Source organism: Halichondria panicea, chromosome 12, assembly GCF_963675165.1.
Source record: "Halichondria panicea chromosome 12, odHalPani1.1, whole genome shotgun sequence".
NCBI classification, from domain to species: domain Eukaryota; kingdom Metazoa; phylum Porifera; class Demospongiae; order Suberitida; family Halichondriidae; genus Halichondria; species Halichondria panicea.
The window spans coordinates 2,920,403-2,940,396 of record NC_087388.1 but is presented as its reverse complement, the minus strand read 5'-3'; the positions used below and the strand labels follow the sequence as shown (position 1 = coordinate 2,940,396).

At 40.3% G+C, this 19,994-nt stretch overlaps 4 protein-coding genes and 1 long non-coding RNA gene across 5 annotated transcripts; 3 read left to right on the top strand and 2 right to left on the bottom strand.

The window, feature by feature from the left end:
• Positions 1-2: 2 nt before the first annotated feature.
• Positions 3-5,431, top strand: LOC135344982 (sodium- and chloride-dependent GABA transporter 1-like). Its single transcript, XM_064542294.1, has 10 exons — positions 3-437; positions 971-1,328; positions 1,586-1,730; positions 2,072-2,191; positions 2,442-2,681; positions 3,082-3,283; positions 3,636-3,795; positions 4,302-4,458; positions 4,769-4,959; positions 5,129-5,431. Exons 1-10 carry the CDS (start codon positions 113-115, stop codon positions 5,265-5,267), a joined length of 2,037 nt encoding a protein of 678 aa, XP_064398364.1. The 5' UTR covers positions 3-112; the 3' UTR covers positions 5,268-5,431.
• Positions 5,432-5,675: 244 nt separating this feature from the next.
• LOC135344991 (translocon-associated protein subunit alpha-like) lies at positions 5,676-8,828 on the bottom strand. The gene is made up of 10 exons (XM_064542307.1): positions 8,594-8,828; positions 7,993-8,120; positions 7,740-7,851; positions 7,402-7,501; positions 7,256-7,289; positions 6,947-6,991; positions 6,779-6,865; positions 6,409-6,579; positions 6,017-6,110; positions 5,676-5,826 (listed from the first exon to the last, which is right to left on the bottom strand). The coding sequence occupies exons 1-10, from the start codon at positions 8,667-8,669 to the stop codon at positions 5,774-5,776; spliced, it is 900 nt and encodes a 299-aa protein (XP_064398377.1). The 5' UTR covers positions 8,670-8,828; the 3' UTR covers positions 5,676-5,773.
• Positions 8,829-8,847: 19 nt separating this feature from the next.
• On the top strand, positions 8,848-10,560 carry LOC135344990 (leukocyte receptor cluster member 1 homolog). Its single transcript, XM_064542306.1, has 5 exons — positions 8,848-8,985; positions 9,130-9,229; positions 9,333-9,482; positions 9,612-9,717; positions 9,887-10,560. Exons 1-5 carry the CDS (start codon positions 8,963-8,965, stop codon positions 10,432-10,434), a joined length of 927 nt encoding a protein of 308 aa, XP_064398376.1. The 5' UTR covers positions 8,848-8,962; the 3' UTR covers positions 10,435-10,560.
• A 3,236-nt stretch (positions 10,561-13,796) lies between these two features.
• LOC135344983 (katanin p80 WD40 repeat-containing subunit B1-like) lies at positions 13,797-18,855 on the bottom strand. Its single transcript, XM_064542295.1, has 15 exons — positions 18,700-18,855; positions 18,349-18,597; positions 18,131-18,231; positions 17,866-17,991; positions 16,597-16,845; positions 16,380-16,469; positions 16,227-16,280; positions 16,088-16,155; positions 15,728-15,885; positions 15,127-15,396; positions 14,876-14,961; positions 14,526-14,602; positions 14,370-14,444; positions 14,145-14,261; positions 13,797-14,063 (listed from the first exon to the last, which is right to left on the bottom strand). The coding sequence occupies exons 1-15, from the start codon at positions 18,734-18,736 to the stop codon at positions 13,928-13,930; spliced, it is 1,893 nt and encodes a 630-aa protein (XP_064398365.1). The 5' UTR covers positions 18,737-18,855; the 3' UTR covers positions 13,797-13,927.
• Positions 18,856-18,899: 44 nt separating this feature from the next.
• Positions 18,900-19,770, top strand: LOC135344994 (uncharacterized). Its single transcript, XR_010397606.1, has 4 exons — positions 18,900-19,094; positions 19,151-19,242; positions 19,295-19,414; positions 19,472-19,770. It is a non-coding gene; the product is annotated as an uncharacterized LOC135344994 (long non-coding RNA).
• Positions 19,771-19,994: the final 224 nt, after the last annotated feature.

The following is a 19,994-nucleotide window of genomic DNA, read 5'->3' as shown; positions in this document are numbered from 1 at the left end:
TCTTATAACTAACGACCATTTCCAACAACAACAAGTTTGTTTTCATGCGTGATAGATAGCTAGCTCACACTACTGATCCTGATCGAGTCTTGTAGATACTAGCCGGCCGGCCATGGATGAAGAAAACAGTGAAAACTCATCGATAGAACTGACCCAGACCTCATACGGAACCTCTAATGGGAAAGCCAGTGAAGCAAATGAGGAACTTCATCAATTGGACATCACTGTTTCTGGAGCTAGCGATAAAGATGTCGAAGCGACAGACTTGGAAGCGTCTGATGATGGTGTCTCCTCTGAGTCTGAAGGTGAAAATGGAAAGAACAAGAAGCGTGAAACTTGGGACAATAAGTTTCAGTTTGTTTTATCTCTCATTGGTTATGCTGTTGGCCTTGGAAATGTTTGGAGATTCTCCTACCTCTGTGCTAAAAATGGAGGAAGTAAGTATCGGTGCATGCAGAAGTTGTGTGCAGTGTCAATTCAATGTGAAGAAATGTTTCAATTGTTTTCAAGGCTATTCCAGGCGACCCTCCAAATATGAGACTCCCGCGAGCTTAGGCAATTTTAAAAGTAGCGACAGCTAGCTGCGTAGACAATTATTGTTTAGTGTCACGTCCTAAATGGAGGTAAATGTAGTCACACCCTAGCCTCGATTCTAGCCCACTGGAAACCTTTAAGCGGCCTGAAATCGAGGCAAGTAGACTAAAGAGCTACCTCCAACTCCTCTAAATATAGGACTTCAACACAATTGTTCAACCTTCAAAAGAAGCGACCTCTGGCTTCGTAATTATTCTCCTTAATTAGAGGTCTTATAGTATTTAATAGGCTTTACCATTGTAGCAAAGACTGCTATTCGTTTTTGGGCCTATAAATAAAGTTTCTACCGTGCTATAGCAAAGACACTGAAACATGACATTGTGTTTTGTAATACAAATATGTGTGTCTGATATGTTTATAAACCGCCCACATCCAGGTGCATTTCTGTTTCCTTACCTGATCATGCTGCTTCTGCTCGGCATACCACTGTTTTATTTGGAGCTCACTCTTGGCCAGGGTACCCGCAAGGGACCTGTGGGAGCATGGAAGAAAGTTGCTCCTAATCTGCTTGGAGTGGGGATTGCAGCAGCCATTGTTAACTCATATATTTGTCTCTACTATAACGTCATTATTGCATGGGTTATATACTACTTTTTTAGCTCATTTACTGCGTTTCTGCCATGGGGGAACTGTTTTGGTCATGTGGTTCTCGGTCTGAATAGCACACAGAGGATGGATTTGCTGAGTAACAATACAGGCTTGGATTGGTCCAGCTGCTTCAACTCTTCATCAGAGTGAGTGTCGAGTGTGTGTGCACAGGTGTACATGTGTGTATATACTGTGTGTGTGTGTTTTCTGGCTCGGAGTGTGTGTGTTTGGGGTGTATGTGTAGCGCTGTTTTGCTATAGATACGGATATGTGATACTAGTTTAGCCATGAACATTTCACTGCCAACCAACTAGACTATAGTGACATTGAAAGATTAATCTCATGCACCTAACGTTGCTACAAATGATAAATACCTAGTGTTTCAACCCGGCCTTCTCTGTAGGTACTACTGGTACAACACAGCACTGGAGGCGAGTAGTGACATAGCCGTGGCCGGAGTGTTCAACTGGAGAATGTTACTCTGTCTAATGGCTGCCTGGGTTATCATCTACCTTTGTCTCTTTAAGGGCATTCAGTCCTCAGGCAAGGTGAGCTGTCAGTGAGATAATCATTTGTCTGCATGTACAATGTACGAGAACTCGAACTGTGGCCTTGGAATTAATGCCCATATCTATGTGCTGTACATGTGGATCACCAGGCATTCACAACATACACAGTAACACAGTACTGTTTCTGCAATGCACAGTATGGGTGCATGTACCATTCAGTGTAAGCCCCTTGATTTATGGTGCTACTATTACATTTTTTATAAGCAGAATTTAGCGAGCTTTGGAAGCATGTATATGTGTAAGTGCATGCATGCATGGTGACTGTATACTAAGAAGTGCTACATTTGCATGTAATCATGATATCCCTCTCTTACTCACAGATAATCTACTTCACTGCCATCTTCCCATATGTGGTGCTCGTGTGTCTGTTCTTCAGAGCAGTCACTCTAGAGGGGGCAGGGGAGGGACTCAAGTTCCTATTCCTGCCTGATGAAGGATGGGTGAGTCGAAACAATAGGCATTTGTCACATTGTTCTTCTGTCCTTGTTGGTTCATACGTATATGTGTGTATGTGTGGAGTCTACGTCTCACTAATTGGTCCTTTGCAGTTCAGTAGTTTCTGGTATAAATAGTTTGAACACACATTCCTTAAGTGCTTCCTAGTAAGAGCGGTGTGCACGAGGCTCTTAATTGATTAAACATCTGCGTATTTGTATTGGCCATTACGCACATTTACCCCCACACACACAGAGTCAGAAATTGTTTGACCCTGTTGTTTGGTTGGACGCTGCCACTCAAATATTTTTCTCTCTGGGTCTTTCAATTGGAGCGCTAGTTTCACTGAGCAGCTATAGCAAGCCTCGTAACAATGCCCTGGTCGATACTGTCATTGTGTGCCTCATGAACTCAGGGACGTCCATATTTGCCAGCATCATTGTGTTCAGTGTGGTTGGCTTTAGGGCTCTAGAGCTGGGCATAGAAGTTTCATTGGTGAGTTGTGTACAATGTATTAGTAAGTGTGTGAGATTTCAGTAAGAAATTGATGTGATACATTTATCCTGTACTGGTGGTGCATGGTTAAATATTAAATAAATGCATATCCTCTGAGTCACCAAAGAGTGCATGTACATGTAGCTATAGTATTATGTACATGTAAACTGTTTTACATAATTATATGTACATACACTGTGTTGGTTCCAGCTAGGCTAGCTGTTTTCACAGTTGGTAACGAGTGCAGTATGCAGTTAATTGTTGCTGCACATTACAAATCACACAGCACCAAGTGCCACATGTGTTAATTAACTAGCCGTATCGGCGGCTTTGGAACTTTGTACATGTAGTACGCTATAGGGGTGCTTATAAATCCACTATACACTGTAAACTAACATAGGTATCTGAAGGGCCTGGTCTGGCGTTTGTGATATTTGGTGAGGCTCTCTTGCGAATGCCTGGCTCTCCATTCTGGGCTTTGCTGTTTTTTGTCATGCTATTCACTCTGGGCCTGGACAGTCAGTTTGCTACCATGGAGGGAGTCCTCACTGTGCTCAGGGACATGAAGACCTTCAGGAAGATCAGGAAGGAGCTGCTAGTAGGTGAGTCTGCTCAAACTGAAGCTCGATACTTAAAGTTCGGTCAACGGTTGGATGCTCCACATGCACACTGCATGTCCAAACAAACACAGACAGGTGTTTTCATAGTGCTAGCTTTGTATTGAGCGACACTCATGCTTCTGTAATATTTCAACAATGAAAGTTTTCCTAAGCAATTGTACCCCTGTGTTGGTGTCAGTAGGGTGGGGGAGTCATTCAGATGCGTGGTTGAGTATACCCTAGCTACATGTGTACATGTATTTTGTACTACAACAATGTTTCCCACACACATGCAGTCTGTAACAAGCTCATACTAATAGTATTGCTAGACTATATCTTCATCGTTCCTCTGCAGCTATCGTGTGTGCAGTATTCTTCACAGTGAGCATCCCCTTCGTCCTCGGTAACGGGGTGTACCTGTTTACCTTGTTTGACCAGTTTGCTGGCAGTGTGCCTTTGCTGCTCATCGGGTTCTTTGAGTTCATTGCTGTTGGTTGGGTGTACGGAGTGAAAAGGTACATCTGTACGTGTAAGCCATGTACATGTTGCTGGAATTATGTTTTCAAGGTCACCTTGATAAATTACAATACAGTGTAGTGTGAGTGTATAGTCTAATTCTTCCTTGATGAGACACGTGAAGATCTATATATTTAGTGTACCGTATGAATCGTGGTCTGTAAATAACTTTCAGATTAAGCACAGCCAAGGCTCTTTAGTTATAATAATATGTACGGTATACATGTACTTTAGAGATCAGGTACAACGTACATGACAAGACAGTAGTACGTTGTGTCATGCAGTCACCAGAGGAGGTCCGACATGCGTACACGAATCACTGCAAGTTCAGTGCATTGATGTCATTGCAGTCACGTGATAACGTCCAGGCCAAATGCACTGAACTTGTAGTGATTCGACCTCCTCTAAATGTGCCCTATGGCATTAGATCATCCTACAGCACCTCGGAAAGTATACACATTGTTGTATGGCAAAGGTATAGCAAGTGTTACGTCTCTCTATGCAGGTATTTCAACACGTATGCCAAAGCCTATCATCCATATATGATCATCCTGTGGACGGTAATGTGGAAGTTCGTTGGTCCTCTCATCATGCTCGTCATCTTTTTTTCGTCTGTGTTTCGGGAGATCAAAGATCCACTAAAATACACAGTGTATAAAAATGTATGTGGAAGCGAGGGCATTCATTCTCATGCATGCTTCTTTTCTAGTAGAAGTAACGTACACAAGGTTGAACTTAACGTTAGTACTAGGCCTTCCTTAAAATTTTCTGGTGCATCTACATAGTTATTATTAAAATGGTCCAGCACTCCCACCATGCCCCTACCCCGGCCAGTACAAGGAGGGTTGTTAGTGGTTAGGATCACCTTGCATTATATACATGTAGCTATACATGCACACATAAGAATATCGCAAGATTTTAAGCTATAATTATACATTAAATGGTCTACCTCCCCCACCACACACTCTACAGTATGAGGAGGTGCGCGAGGGGTTTCCCCCGTGGGCTCTATTTGTGGGTTCTGTCATCATCATCACCTCTGTCTCATTCATCCCTCTAGTACTCATAGTGAGGCTAGTATGGTTAAAGGAGGCACGAACCCAGGCACTTGATTTCTTTATAGGACTGAAACAGGACACTATTGACTTATTCCACAAAATAATGTGAGTTGAGTTGGCCACCACAAAATGAAACAAGCGAGCTGTGGAAAACTCCGTCACGATGTCACATGCACATTAACAATGCAAATTGAAATCCTGGTTTTTTAATGTGAGAGTTTATGCTTACGACAGTATAATACTATAGTCTCGGCCCTCAATTTCACACACGCAGGCGCTGCTACACTAAAGCTCGAGGGAGGTGGTCTCCTCATGAGGAAGATGACACAACTGCTTTGGACTACCAAGGAATACACACACCTCCCGAACTGGAGGGGGAAGTCCCCACCTTCTCCACCCATATCCAACAATGAAAGACATAATTATGGGGAAACGCATATATACTTATAATTATAATACAGGACATTTTTTTTTTTATAGATGTTATGTTTCCTAAGAAATGCCATAATTTTATAGCTTTGCTGTTTTGATCTCTGCTCCCTATGTTTAATAAACATTATACATGCGGTACCACTAAGCAGATCGACGACATTGATTGAAGGATGTTACATAAGCATGCAATATTGTTTGTAGATCTGCTCTGGGGCCTGGTACCATATAGCCGGTATTTTCCAATTGTACTGTTAGAAATTAAGGTTTTCCCAAAATGGCAGCCTAATTGCAGTATGCATGCATGCGACATTAAATTTGTGGGTATCAAATGTTCGCATGCTTAATCGGCAAAAACCACAAACATTTACACCCTTGAAACAATTATACGGTACAGTGATTAAAATACTTATATAGAAAATTATTTATTTAAGATGATCAAAACATAGATTCTGTGCCTATAATTTGCCTATTAAACTAAATGTCTGTCCTATTTTTTGGTGCTGCTTCTTGTCTTCCTGGGAGAGGTTCTAGGGCTTTTTTCTGTATGAAAATGCACACAAGATGAGGCAGATGACATATTGTGTACCAGCTAGGGGACGCTAGGAGTATATTCATATACACAACTTCATTGTCAACACATCAAAGACTATACAGTTGTACAGTATATATAGCCCTTTCTTTCATGTGACAAAAGTTAATTCAGTGCGAGAGCATAACATGTGTGACTCACTGGGGGAGCCAGGGATAGAGCCCTCTGGCAGCCACTGGTAGTCAATGTCATCTTTGCCTTGAGTACCCGTTTCAACTCTCCTCTTTACAGTCGACTGTGTGTGTGTGTTTGGAAGCGTGTCTGCATAGTCATTTCTCTTTCAAATAATTTACACTATGCTCTTATTTGTTTCAAATCAAAGCCTAGGACTTATAGGTGCTGTGTCTAAACATAATATGAAGGGTAAACTGTGCACTACGTTTGACTGCCACTTTTGCAAACATTTAATGCTTCATAGGTACACTTCGAACCTGCATCTGCTCAGAGAACCTCAAAAAAAACTGTTAGCTGCTCAAACACGAGCAATGTTTTGGGTGTACAACACTGTATAACCTATAATCACAGCAACTTACCCTAGGTCTCCTGATGACTGTAGTGTAGACATAGTGTACTATGAACATAAGCAAGGAGATCCCAGACACCATGAACACGTACATGAAGAACGTCGCACCATCAAAACCTTCCTCCAACTCGATGATGTTGACTGTGTCGTTGTACACAGCAGTGCGGTACACAACACCCTCCTATGGGAGAAAAATTATAAACAATGAAGAGTGGATGACAAAAAGTTGATGACAAAAGCTCAATAAAGAAGCCACAGACTGCTAGAGAAGGGCCAAAATACACACACAACAATGGTACACACCTGTTAAATGAGACACAACAAAGCAACTGAGAAGATTACACAACAGAGGTACTACTAAATCACACCACAGTACTTACTGGATCTTTGTACATGATGTTGATCTGTAGTCCAAAACTGCGAGCATAGAATGACTCACTCGGAGCAAAGAAGTAGTCAAAAGTTACCTACAAATAAGGTATATGCGTTCAAACACAAGGTAAGATCTGCGGGCACAGCTCATCTAAACAGTGACGACAGGCGCTCACCTCGGTCTCAGGCTTCACATACGTGTCGTAATTGATCAAGGAGAACTGAAGAGAGAAAACACACAAATTACACAAAATGTAATACTTGCTGATTAGAATAGCTGTACGTGTACGGTACATATGAATATCCCTCATCATAAGGCATCTTTTTCCGTCGTTTGAGCACGGCTACTGTCCCACAATAAACTAAAAATGAAGGTGAAACAAACTCAAAAGCCTATAACAGACAGTGGCAGACGCTCATCAGGAGCCGAATTTTAATCATTGGGAAAAGTGCTTGTAAGTTGTCAACAAGGTAAGCAAACTTACATTCTGAATGGTGTAACTGAAATCCTGAGGATACCTGTGAAATCAAAATTTGTATGCAAATATTTAAACACTGCAAAACAAAAATTAAAACACGGTACACAAAGACACTAGATGACAGCCTAGAATGGCCACGCAGCCCCTCGTACCTGAATGAGCCATCAATGGAGGTGACAATTAAGTCAACGTTAGACTGCCCCTTGTTGGTGAACCCAAGCATTGCATGAATCTTCTCTCCAGCAAAGAACTCTAAACAAATAGAGAAGGAAACTAATGAGACAGGTATATGTTTGCAAACAAAAACTTAAACTGTACGTAGTAAGCACACGGATTGAAGTACCTAAGAAATACAGATTTTATTTCAATCAGAAACTCACTCACTCAACAAGAAGACTGATTAGTGTAGTACAAACACAATGCATAAATTCTCAATGGGTTTCATACATTTATACCAAAGACGTGATAGCTAGAGTTAAGTATTACGTACCTGTGCTTTCTTTGCCAACAAAGATGTAGGTGGTGTCAGCATCAGGGTGGACTCCGACCTCCTCCTCCTCCTCTTCCTCCTCCTCCTCCTCCTCCACCATTGCACTGTTATCCTAGGGAGACAGCAAACAACAGAAAGATGATCAATATAATAGGAGAGTACAAAAACCATTGGATCATGAGATAATTTAATAATCAAGCACATTACACGTAAAAATTGCTAATCAAATGCTCAACCTTGAATGTATACTCACCTCTCCCTCATCAGGCTCTAATGTGCCCCCTTCTGGGACAGAGACAGTTTCTTCATCGTCATCCTCCACCTCAATATCTTCATCTTCCTCACCAATCACATCATCCTGGGCAGCCGCCAAACCAGGACCTGAGCAGTTACATGCAGCAAACACGGTAGATACGAGGCAAGAAAGCGTGCATTAGCAAATCTAAGAGTTTTTTTTGTTCACTCCAACAGGTATTCAAATACAAAAGACAGCCTAAAAAGTTACTTCTTGCTTATAGTTATACCTAATTGAAAAATGGCCTCAGAAAAGTGATTTTGTAATCAGTCTCTCACTGGACAGAATCACCAGTCTGGACCAGTCTACAGCCACACCCAGTCCCCCCTGAGTCATTCTGCACACCATAAAAACTATGGTGTATAGTACAAACCAGAGAGTGCTGTTGCCCCTGTGTATCTTAGCAGGCAGATACAAGTACACGCTGTACACAGTAGGCAGTATGGACAATAGACTGAGACTGATGACTCCAACACAGAGACAGTCAATCCAAATGCCTATTATCATCACCGACCGTTCATACTTCACAGAAAACGGCTACATTTAATACACAACTCACCAGACACATGTAATAGAGGTGTTAGAAACAATCCAAGTAGGCACAGATGCCACAAGCGTAATGACAGCCTCAGCATTTTTAGTTGTAAAATGATAACGGTTGATGAAGTATTGGAGTAGAGTATATGTCTTAACTGCTTCAGGAGGGAAGGATTGAAAAGGATGTAAACCGTGGATCAAGTCTTATTGTTCTGATTTCTTGCTTTGTCCTCGTGGTTTTCAAATTTTTGAGTACAACACGGGTAATTAGACTATTACGTGTCTTGGGTGTGGCCAGTAATCCACCACGCCTATCTAGTGGATATTGAAGTCTGACTCTCCTTCACAAAAGTCTCTGTACTGTACTACTGTATATGTACTGTACTGCAGGATGAACATCCTTCCTCTGAAAAAGTAAGACTGATCAATATGATCCTACGACTCATAGCTACCATATCTATCATTATGCTCAGCTAAAATAGTGATATTGGTCTATAATTGCTTGTTGTGATGTGAGAGCTCATAATTAAGTATACGTCAATAAGTAAAATCGTTCAGGTGGCACGTTCGCCGTAAGGAGAATGTTGAAAAAGTGCGTCACGACGAGGCTGAGGCCAAAGCTAAAGAGGAAGAGCTCAAGAGTCGAGCAGAGATTGCTGTAAGTTGATTATAATGTTATTACCCTAGGCCTAGCGGAATGCAATGCATGGGAAGTTTCAATGCCAACTTTTAATAACACATGCACATTCGTCTGCTTTCAGGAGCGAGAGGCTAGACTGGACTTTATGAAGAAGAGAGCCAGGGAGAGAGACGGGGTCAGTAGTGATGAGGAGGATAAAAGCAGCAATGACAAACCCTCCAGCTCAGCAACTCCTAAGAATATCAACTTGTTCTCTGATCTAGAGCAGGGTGTAAGTGTGAATGGATGGAGAGCATTTAACTACTGGGTGCATTCTGTACAAAAGTGTGCATTAAGCTACGAGTACATGTTCTGCGTAACATTTCATGGACACTATGTCATGCTTTAAATTAATGTCCAGGTTGGTGTGCAGCTGACCAATGTTGAACATGATGCCGAGAAGAAGGCTGAACAGGAGAAACTGGAAAAGAAAATTGGACTGCTCAATTATCTAGTGGACAAAGACAGTAAGTACAAACTACTATTCTTGTTAGAGCAGGAACAACAACAATTAAAGGGTTTGTGGTTTATGGTTATATGTAAGTTTGTATATTTGCCAGTAGTATACAGTAGTGTACTTCAAGGATGTATCAACCTTGGGAATACCAGGATGAGTTTATTTACATTGAATTTCAGAATCAGAAGACCCTTGGTACGTGCGTAAGAAGATTACTGAAGAAAGTGCAAAATCTAAACAGAAGAAATCAAGCATGGATCCAATGAACCAAATGAAAGAATACCTCACAAAGAAACGAAAAGCTGACGATCTGCAACAAGAACAACTCCGTAAATCATCATCCACAAGTCGTACTACTCTAACCGCTCCTTCATTAACACTCACAAGCTCTGTTTCAGAGAGAAGTGGTACTTTAAAATCGAAAGATAAAATGTTAGCAGAAGAATCAATCCATCACACTCACAAGCATAAACATAAGAAACATAAGAAGAAAAATAAACTCAGGGAAGAAATGAAAGCTGAAAAGAGCTCACAGCTAGAGAAATTACGACAAGAGAGACGGAAAAGAGAAGAAGTCGAGAGAACTAGATCAGAAGCCATGCTCAAGGGTCACTATGTTGGTGGTGATACAACTGAAGAGACTGCTTGTAGTGTAGTAGAGAAACCTGGGAGATACTTTAGTCAGTTTAATCCACACCTTACTAGACAACGCAGAAGTGATCAATAGTAATGTATGTATAATTACAGTTTGTCACTCATCTGTGTAGAATTGTTACACTATATATCGCTTATATGTGCTGTATGCAATCATCCACATGGCTGACATATCATTATGTAACTCGATTTTCACCTCGATGCTTTACAAATTGGTGGTAGATCTATATAGAGAAACCTTGCTTGGCATAATACACCGGAGCACAGGCTTTAGACAGTGACAGCATTTTAATAACGTAACGTCAAAGGGCAGTACGTTCCCATGGCCACTGCGTGCATGCGTGGATGTTCTATACGTGTAAAGTTTGCACATGCACACATGGTGGACATAGAATTGTAAAACTACTAATTAATTATATGGAAGGCTCTAGCAGAATTAAAAATGGGCCTCTTTCATTGAAGCACTCTAAACGTAGTGTTTGTCGTAAAATTCTGACTGAGCTACAAGATATACAGAAAAGAACACTACATAAATTCGGTGGCATCTACGAGGCTGAAGAAAATGCTTCAGCGTTGAACATAAACTTATCGACCAGAAAATGGTAGATGCACTTTACAAATTTATATGCATCTTATAATAATATAATATTCTTCAATTATACTGTACAACATGCAGTCACATGACCCAATACGAAGACTCCAGTAATGAAAGGGATTTCGAAGGCCGGATTATTATATATATTATGTACAGCAATTTAATCAGTATACATATACTGTTGACTGTACGTAAACCTATTGCACACGCACACATGCATCATGACTATATAGATATTCTAGGAGTTAAATCAAGGAAATTACAAGCCAATTACCTCGAATCATCATTCTGATTTACAGTCTTTGCAGACTAAAGTAAAGCAATTCATGGTAACAACATACACGTACATGCACCTAGCTACAAGTTCAGTATTTGATGGTACGTACATGCATGTATATAATTGGGAAACACTCTCACCAAAGGTTATTAGTTCCGTCAATTATCTAGTACATGTAATTGTATGGCAGTTTTTGTGTTAAAAATCTGCATGTGAAGTTATTCGCTTGTAGAACGAAAGTCATGACTTCGAGCGATTTACTTAATGACTTGATGAATCACAAATTCAGGTATATAAATCTATGCATATCAACAGCTCTGAATATGACCATGCATTGAAGGTGCACATCAACAGCCCTGAATATGACCATGCATTGAAGGTGCACACAAAATTGTAATAAATTATCATGAACATTTTTGCTGAGAGTGACCTACTTCAACTGTTAAAGTTTGCTACGTACTGTTTTATAGGTACAGTACGTACGTAATTGTCTTATATAATAATGTACATCGTATGTACATGTATAGAGACTGACAGAATTACAATACCGTATAGTGGTAAATTTTCGCTATTTGGCTCCAGAGCTGTCAGCAGAAATTTTCCCAATCTTCAATGCCAGGAAACGACACCCACCAATAGTTTTGCACGGGAAATACCGTTGCGTGGGAGTTTATCCCAGTTCTGCTCTGACCTTGAAAAACGCAAAATTTGCACATCTTGCATATCACGAAAATTTCCCCCTGTACGGTAGATAATAGTTAGGATTATGGGGTGCATATCCTCCGAGTAGGTGTGGCATATCTGACTTGATGCTATCCTCTGTACCTGGTCGATATAGATCATTCAAATTAGGAGACAAGTACCTTCACAGACATGTATATACATATAAAAAAAGAGAAGACGTCATAATTTATAGGGGGGAACAAAAATTAATGTTAAATCTGCCGAGTTATAACAATCAAAAGGTAATTACAACTATTTTAGGGAGTTCTGGAAGCATTTATAATTATGCTTAGGCATGAGCGAAGTACTTACCTACATTCAGCAAGAACCATTCAACAAGCTCAAAACTGTTAATGATGATAAACGATAAGCAAAAGTTTCAAATCCTGAAGTAAAACTACTTAAAAGGAACCACCAATTTTTGGAAAAAAAATAACCCACAGACAAGCATACATCGTCTTTAACGAACAAAATGCTATCCTCTGTACCTGGTCGATATAGATCATTCAAGTTTGGAGATAAGTACTGTCACAGACATCTACGTATAAAAAAAGAGAAGACGTCATAATTTATAGGCAGGAACAGAAATTAATGTTAAATCAGCAGAGTTACAATCAAAAGGTAATTACAACAATATTTTAGGGAGATCCGGAAGCATTTATAATTATGCCTAGGCATGAGCAAAGTACGTACCTACGGCACTTGAAGGTGAGCCTACACATTCACTTGTGTATGGTGAGAGTGGTAAAGGAAGACACCAGAAAGTAAAGAAATCCTGATCCAAGGTGCATGAGAATAATTATGTGAGGTCTATAAGAATTTGAAGCATGTAACTACTATAAAAATATCACACACGCTCACAACAGAATCAGAAAAATCTCCAAAGGTCAACTTCAAATATAAAGCAGTTGACATGCACTATATCCCATGATAGTAGTACAATGTCACGTACGCGGGTATAATTATAGTTACATGTATATAACATTAGTGATCTCCCAAGTTGTTGTTTTTATTAACTTAGAGAGTTTTTATATATGGAGCCATAAATTGAGTGAGATGTGAGTCACAATAATTATAGCACAGTGAACTACGTACATGTACGTACTTTCCCTTTCCTAATGACGTGCAGGAGACCTTCTGAGTTAGCTCTACAAGTAAGTGCTACAAGTATTTAATAGATTGGGTTAGGTTAATTATCATCGCAAAGGTATACAGAAAGTCAAAAACGGAACTAAGAAAAACAACCCAAAGCTTTCTCCATCATTGAACGGAAAAAACCTAAAGCCAAGGTACATAAGTGTAATTGAGGTAAGTATTGCATAACATATAATATGTAGCTTAATATGCTTTACATGTGCACTCTCATCTTATAGCTTCTAAAGGACAAAACCCACTCCACTACAACAAAAGAAGTACACAACACAAAAAGTAACTGGACAAGGTACCAAATAGCTGGGATGTGTAACAATTATGTACAACGACAAACATCCTATCAGCAAGGGCGGAGACACAGAGGACCAGCCATACGTTCTGTGACCTATTTGCCCACCATAGTGAAAATCACCTCCAGAAAAGTGTGCAACAAAAGTGGTATGAATAAGAGTATGATATGTAAAGAAATCAGAAATGTTTGAAGATGGTGTGTTCTAATAGCTGGGACAAAACTTCTCCAAACTACAAGTGAACCCCTGCATCTACCAACCATCACGACTCATGAAAAGAGGGAGACAAACAGTTATGGGCAAGCTACCACGAAAAATCAATTCTTCAATCAACCTGTACATGCATTACACATTATACATGTACATGTAGCTATTATACATGTATTGTATTGCAACCCTACTTATAATAAATATTCATTGGTGCAAAAACATTGTAGCGGTACAAAATGGAACAGTTCATGGGACCATTACCTCTACACAATAAACAAAATGTACAGGAAGTGATAAAACAGATGTAAAATTTAGAAAATTAGTCCAAAACAGAGAAAACGTTCACCATTTTTTGATCTTTGATGGTTTTACTGGATTTAGGGTCACTCAACAGATTATGGATATCTTCTCTCAAGCCAATCAAGTGGGAGTGACAGGTCAGGCATTTATCGTATCTGCACCATACAATAAGAAATAATTCCACAATGACTATTCACAATTCCCCAAGTACAGTGACATCGAGTGAATTATAATACCTTTCTTCTCGTGTGATGTCCACACCAGAGGCAGGAGGTAGGGAGAGATTGGATTTTATCACTGGACCAAAGCTCTTCAAAATTAGTTTGATGATGTTACAACCACAGACAACATACCTGCGTATAGAGGATATACATGTACATGTGTATAACCATTAAGAAACGCCAAGGATTAACTACAGTACAATATACAGGTATACTGAAAGAATACAGTTAGGTACTTACATATTGTATTTGCTCTTTAATAACAACTTCAACTCTGGTAATACGATAGTTGCCATGTCTAAGGTCCACAATGTCCTGTAAAACAAACCATAGTTAATACGAGTAGCACCACCCATAATATACATGTGTGTACTGTTTTCAGCAGCTAGGGCACACCTTTTCAAGTGCAAGAGATTCAAGATGTCAATTAGAGCGGACTGATTTCCAGAGTTAACAACGACTTCCAGGGCAGCCTAAAGTATAGTGAGAATCAGGATAGTGCACACCACAAAACTAGAGGTCTGACAAAATCACGTCATGCAAGACTGTTGAGTTTCAATTAACTATGGTCTTGAACGTGATGTCGTCGTATCTCCTAACTCACACCCACACAAATTGAATGTATTGTACTTTTGTAGCAGCTTAATTAGTATTTTGTTGGCACATTAATTGTACCAGAGGCAAAAGCAACTTTAACGATAGATGTACGCAAGTGTGTGAGTAAAGTACTGTACATGTAAATTTACCTTTGGGTCACTGCTCGACCAGGCTTCACGAGCAATTTTCACTACAGTCAGTCGGCTGTTTAGTATTTGGCCCACATCCGAGTGATCTGTAAAGTGCAAACATTTCATGCATACTTATAGCACTGCATGCACACATTCTGTACCATCATACTGTTCCCCCTCGTACTCAGGAGGGTACACGTAACACGTACATATACATGGATATCAAATCTAAAAATACACAATGGCATGCCACAAAAAAATTAGCTCACTGGTAACAATCTCTCCCACAGCTCTGTTTTCAGGTAACCTTCCTCCACCTATCACCACTGGCTTGGGAAGCTGGAAGTCTTTCATCTGTCTGTCTTCAGGGGTATATTGATGAACTGCCCTTCCTACGTTTTTCACAGATGGTTCAACTGAAATAGGATGTGATGCTAGTGTAGGGTTGTGAGTGTGTGGGTCTTGAGGGGTGCGAGAGTTATGAGGTGGACTGTCAGGAGGGTTGAAGGGTGCTTGAATTTCTTTTGGAGGGGTTCGCACTGATAAAAAAAGGTATAGAGTACATATGCGTGTAATGTACAGGACTGCTGTGTAAACGTAATGTGCAGAAGAGACACCGCACTGAGTAATTTCAACTTATGAGCAAACTATGTACACTGTACATACGTATGTAATAGATATAGCATGAGACTGAGTGTTTTATGAAATATACAAGCACGAGCACGAGGGCGAGTTGCCTGCATAAACACACGAGAATTCCCATACTTTATATCACGACGACCCCTTACTATATATATCATGCCTCGAGGCTACGCGACCGTGTAATAGAAATAATAACACGGAAGGGACTGCATACGTGGTGACACTCACCTAGCTTTTGACATTGCAGGAATATGTTCTTCCTTTCATCGTCTCTGACCTCTGTGGGAGGAGATTCCCCACCAGTTTCACCACTCTCCTCTCCCCCAGATCCCTGTGTGAGTGGTCGCTCATACGGTAGTTTGTTGTACTCAAATTTCCGTCGACCACTGTACAGTGGTAGAGTACATACATGAAATATGTGTATGCAATGATACGTGTAGGTAGGGAAACGGATCATTAAACAAAACACACTCTATAATTTTCTGAATTGCTTTCCAGACAGCTCATGTTAACAAGATCATACTTTGCTTTAACTTTATACCAATTCCAGATTTCGTAGAATACATTATCTAAGATGAGTAAGCTTACCTGGTAGTGAGCGGTGGATCGTTACTTTCCGTGGGGGTTTCAACGTTCTTAGAAAATGGCCTAAAATGCTGTGTGAACAGATGCAATATTAACTTACTGCATTTAGTACAAGGTGTATTAATGTGTACATGTACTGTACCTTGAGGTCAACACACCATACAGTAGCATTGGTCTGAGAGAAGGATGCACCAATCTGAATGGAAGTAAGTATGTCAAGTACAGATCTACGAAAATGTACAATGAACAGTCGAAGTGTCAGACTATACTGTACTTTCAACAGTACAACACACACCAGTTGGTCTCCTGAGAGTGCCACATCAGCCAGCTTGCCCCAGCGAAGAGGCAGGGAATCATGAGTCACCGGAGGCTCCCAACCATGAATCTGTGACCAAAAATGTTTGATATTCGATTGCCTAGTATAATTATACAGGTGTCAGTGGGACGTGTACATTGTATGCTACATGTACATGCACCTACACAAATGTGTGTGGAACATACAACGTACATACTTTCAGAGATTCATGGGTGCCGGTGAACAGTACAGAGCCATCAAGATGAAACAGTATGCGTCTAATCGGATTTGACACAGGGGAAATTTCTGATACAACTTCAAACTTCTCCAGGTCCCAAAACTTTGCCGTCCTGTCAGAACTGCCAGTAGCCATTACAAACTCTTTAGGGTGGAATTGAATGGACGTTACAGGGCCAGTGTGGGCTCTGAAGTCTGCCACCATTCGACCAGCACTCAGGTCCCAAATCTATTGAACAATGACAACAAAAATGCTTAATGTATCTGTAGATGCAGGGATGTGCCCACATTGGTTGGTGATGGTTGGTGTTAACTACGCAACTCTAGACAAAATAACCACCACTAGACTGACATACGCAAGTGAGGTATACGATAGTGTGTTTGTGTGTTTCTGTATAGACTGCTACAGCTGCTCAAAAATCAATGAAGTGCAAGTAAGAGTTTCTATAGGCTTCTAGTTATGTTTTCTTGGATTTCAATTCGTGGATTTCTTCGTTCTCGAGTTATTACCTTTTCTTACTTGGAATGTTATTCAGAAGAGTGCGTAGCAAAACTTTTCCATGGAGTGTTGCTAGAAATGTAATTAGCTCTGCACTAGAACGCTAGCTATTGGTACATGTAGCTGCAACAGTGAGAAGTACTGTACTGATGTAGCAGCCATTAATTTAGCTTTTAGACTTTGTACTTTTGGCATCCTTTTTAGCATTACCAATTATTTCCCACTCTTCGAGTTTCCCTGTTAAAAATCAGCGTATGTAGCCTGCATGCAGCAAATTACCGTAAGAACATTATGATATCTGTGTGTACTGATTAACAATAGCTAGTAATGTAGCTTGACACATCCACCGAGGCATCAGCACCCGCGGTGCTTTCATTTTTAAAAGTGGCAACTTTGTGAGATTGAAGATTTCCACTTCGAAAATTCTGAGCACACAACTGTGTATAGTGTACTGTACAGTATACACAATGCATCAATCAGTATTGGATTTACAATGCACATGCACGTACATGTACATGCTTTGATCAGTATTTCTACTGCACTGTACATTTACAGTGTGTAACTCAAATAACAAGCCGATCATTATAGGCTGAAAACGCAGCCGACACAATTTATGATACTGTGTACCCCAAATTCAATGGTACATGTACACACAGTAGCGAGGAGGATAGATTACATTACTACAACTAATTTGATACCTGAGCACGACCACAACAATAATGCGTTGAAATACATCCATAGATACCTCACCTTGACGGTGTGGTCACTGCTGGCTGAGGCTACCCATTTTCCATCAGGACTGAATTGGACATCATCTATTGAGTCAGTGTGCCCCTTGTACGTGAAGATACAACCCTTCCTCCGAACATCCCAAATCTGTAGACCAATGGTTGATATATGTATGTTGCAATAGTGCACAACAAAATAATACTGTGTATATAATTATAGTTTTCTTTAGTGTGGATTTTAGAATGGCTCAATGGAGTGAAACTTTCAGAAATATTGCATTTTTTACCTTTAAGTTAGTGTCAGAGGATCCCGTTGCTAAAATTTCTCCGAACCGATGGAAATCAAGACTGCTCACGGTTGATTTGTGACCGCTGATCGTGCGTACAGCTGGAAGATAAGATGATTAGGACATGATTAAAGCAAAAGGTATTGTTTACATAACCATTGTACATTAATCTATAACGTGTTACGGTAGGAATGCACTCCTGATACAGTCCAACTAACTTTTCTTTTCATTCAAATCGAAGACTTTGATGACACCAGACTTGGACCCTGCTCCAATCCAGTTCTCTGAGCTATTGAATGCAACACTCTGAACAGGGGACGTGATTCCGGATATGCTCAATATATTGTTTGGCTTCCCAGGAGACCAGAGATTAATCTTACGGTCATCACCCCCAGTGGCAAGTAATCGTCCATTGCTTGGGCTCAGCACAAGACAGTTAATATTCGATGCATGAGCAACAAACTCAGCTGTATGAAGGGAAGACCTATCAATATAGACTCTAGTCCAAATAAAGCCCACCAACAAACATTTTTGTGATGGTAATTACAGCTTTAGAGTAGGTGACTTACAGATTTTCCAATTGCTTTTGGGCCCTGGAGAAGTCATGGAGAAGTCATTAGCAGATATACTGGCTCTAACAAGCAAGAAGTCAAAGAGAGCAAAAACGCTTTTCTTGTTTCAAAATTTACCGCTCAAGAGATCTAATTAATCGAAATTGTCATAGAAAAACTGCTTCATGCGCGAGCGCGCGCGCGCATGTGTGTTTTTAATTTCTTTGAAGTGAATCCCCTGGCCCTTCCGAATCCGCACCAGAATACTTCTATTATGGGATTCAGGAATCCATAACAGAGATGATCAACGGATGATGTTGATTTTATAAAACCATTATAATAATTTGTTGCACACTGCAGCCCAGACTCCTACACAAGACAAGTACAGAAGATTAAAAGGATGCCCACTGGAGGTACGAAAGAGTTGCCATGCATTTTTTGTATTGAATTGCCGAATGTGTGTGTGCAGGGTCAAGCATTGATGTTCACTATAAATCAGTAAACACTGCCAACGCTTTCACTGATCTTGAGGAGGTACCATGTGAAAATTTAGGAGATACGGTAATTTTTACTGTGTATAGCTCGTTCAGAGAACTTCACTATATCCATGCAGGAACAAAATTCACTGAAACAGCCAGATTTAACTCCTAAAAGACTACTTTGGGTGTCAGTTGTAGTTACTGTGCTCTTTGTTTCACCAGTTGGATTGATTGCCATTTTCTGCAGTATTGTGGTATGTGACTAGGCTGAATAGAGTCTGTGTGTCAAACTCACCAATTAACTTACACAGGCTATTCGTGCCCAAACCAGTTGGCCTAAAACATCTATTGCATTTACTGCCTGTGCATATATACTCAGTCTTCTGTCCATCTTCGAAAGTATTGGATTGTTGGTGTTCCTTCTAGTGAAGTTGCTCTGATACTGATTTACTGTCATTGTAATTCGTATAATAATGCTAGCTAGTAGTAATCTGTGGAGTACCATTTTTGTCAATTTTTATAGTTCTTCTGTGTTTATAAAACAGTTTATGTTTATTATATACATGTAACAACAGTTGATGTTTTATCAGGCTATAATAATTCGTTATGGGTTCTGGATGGTCAGTTTCATTTCCAACACATACATGCAAGACTAGCCTCGTCCCCACGACGCTCACTTCACTTCACCTCAAGAGAAGGCCTATGAAGGAGGCCGATGCAAGACAGGATTCAGAAGTCATGCCACTGCATATATTACTATATCCTTTTCTGAAACTCATCTATAGTTAGATTAAGCGTGCAGGTTGAACGTTCCAAAAGTACCAGTTATTGCAA

Bases quoted from the DNA above. Each gene is read 5' to 3' on its own strand.
- LOC135344982 (XM_064542294.1), top strand. From the start codon at position 113: ATGGATGAAGAAAACAGTGAAAACTCATCGATAGAACTGACCCAGACC. The intron at 438-970 runs GTAAGTATCGGT...GCCCACATCCAG, and splicing joins CTGTGCTAAAAATGGAGGAA to GTGCATTTCTGTTTCCTTAC. The intron at 2,682-3,081 runs GTGAGTTGTGTA...AAACTAACATAG, and splicing joins TGGGCATAGAAGTTTCATTG to GTATCTGAAGGGCCTGGTCT.
- LOC135344991 (XM_064542307.1), bottom strand. From the start codon at position 8,669: ATGCTGAGGCTGTCATTACGCTTGTGGCATCTGTGCCTACTTGGATTG. The intron at 7,290-7,401 runs GTACGAGGGGCT...TTGATTTCACAG, and splicing joins TCCATTGATGGCTCATTCAG to GTATCCTCAGGATTTCAGTT. The intron at 6,111-6,408 runs GTAAGTTGCTGT...ACACACACACAG, and splicing joins CAGTCATCAGGAGACCTAGG to TCGACTGTAAAGAGGAGAGT.
- LOC135344983 (XM_064542295.1), bottom strand. From the start codon at position 18,736: ATGACTTCTCCAGGGCCCAAAAGCAATTGGAAAATCT. The intron at 18,232-18,348 runs GTTAGTTGGACT...CTTATCTTCCAG, and splicing joins CGATTTGAATGAAAAGAAAA to CTGTACGCACGATCAGCGGT. The intron at 15,886-16,087 runs GTAAGCTTACTC...ACCACTGTACAG, and splicing joins GATCCACCGCTCACTACCAG to TGGTCGACGGAAATTTGAGT.
- LOC135344990 (XM_064542306.1), top strand. From the start codon at position 8,963: ATGAACATCCTTCCTCTGAAAAA. The intron at 9,230-9,332 runs GTAAGTTGATTA...GTCTGCTTTCAG, and splicing joins AGAGTCGAGCAGAGATTGCT to GAGCGAGAGGCTAGACTGGA. The intron at 9,718-9,886 runs GTAAGTACAAAC...ATTGAATTTCAG, and splicing joins TTATCTAGTGGACAAAGACA to AATCAGAAGACCCTTGGTAC.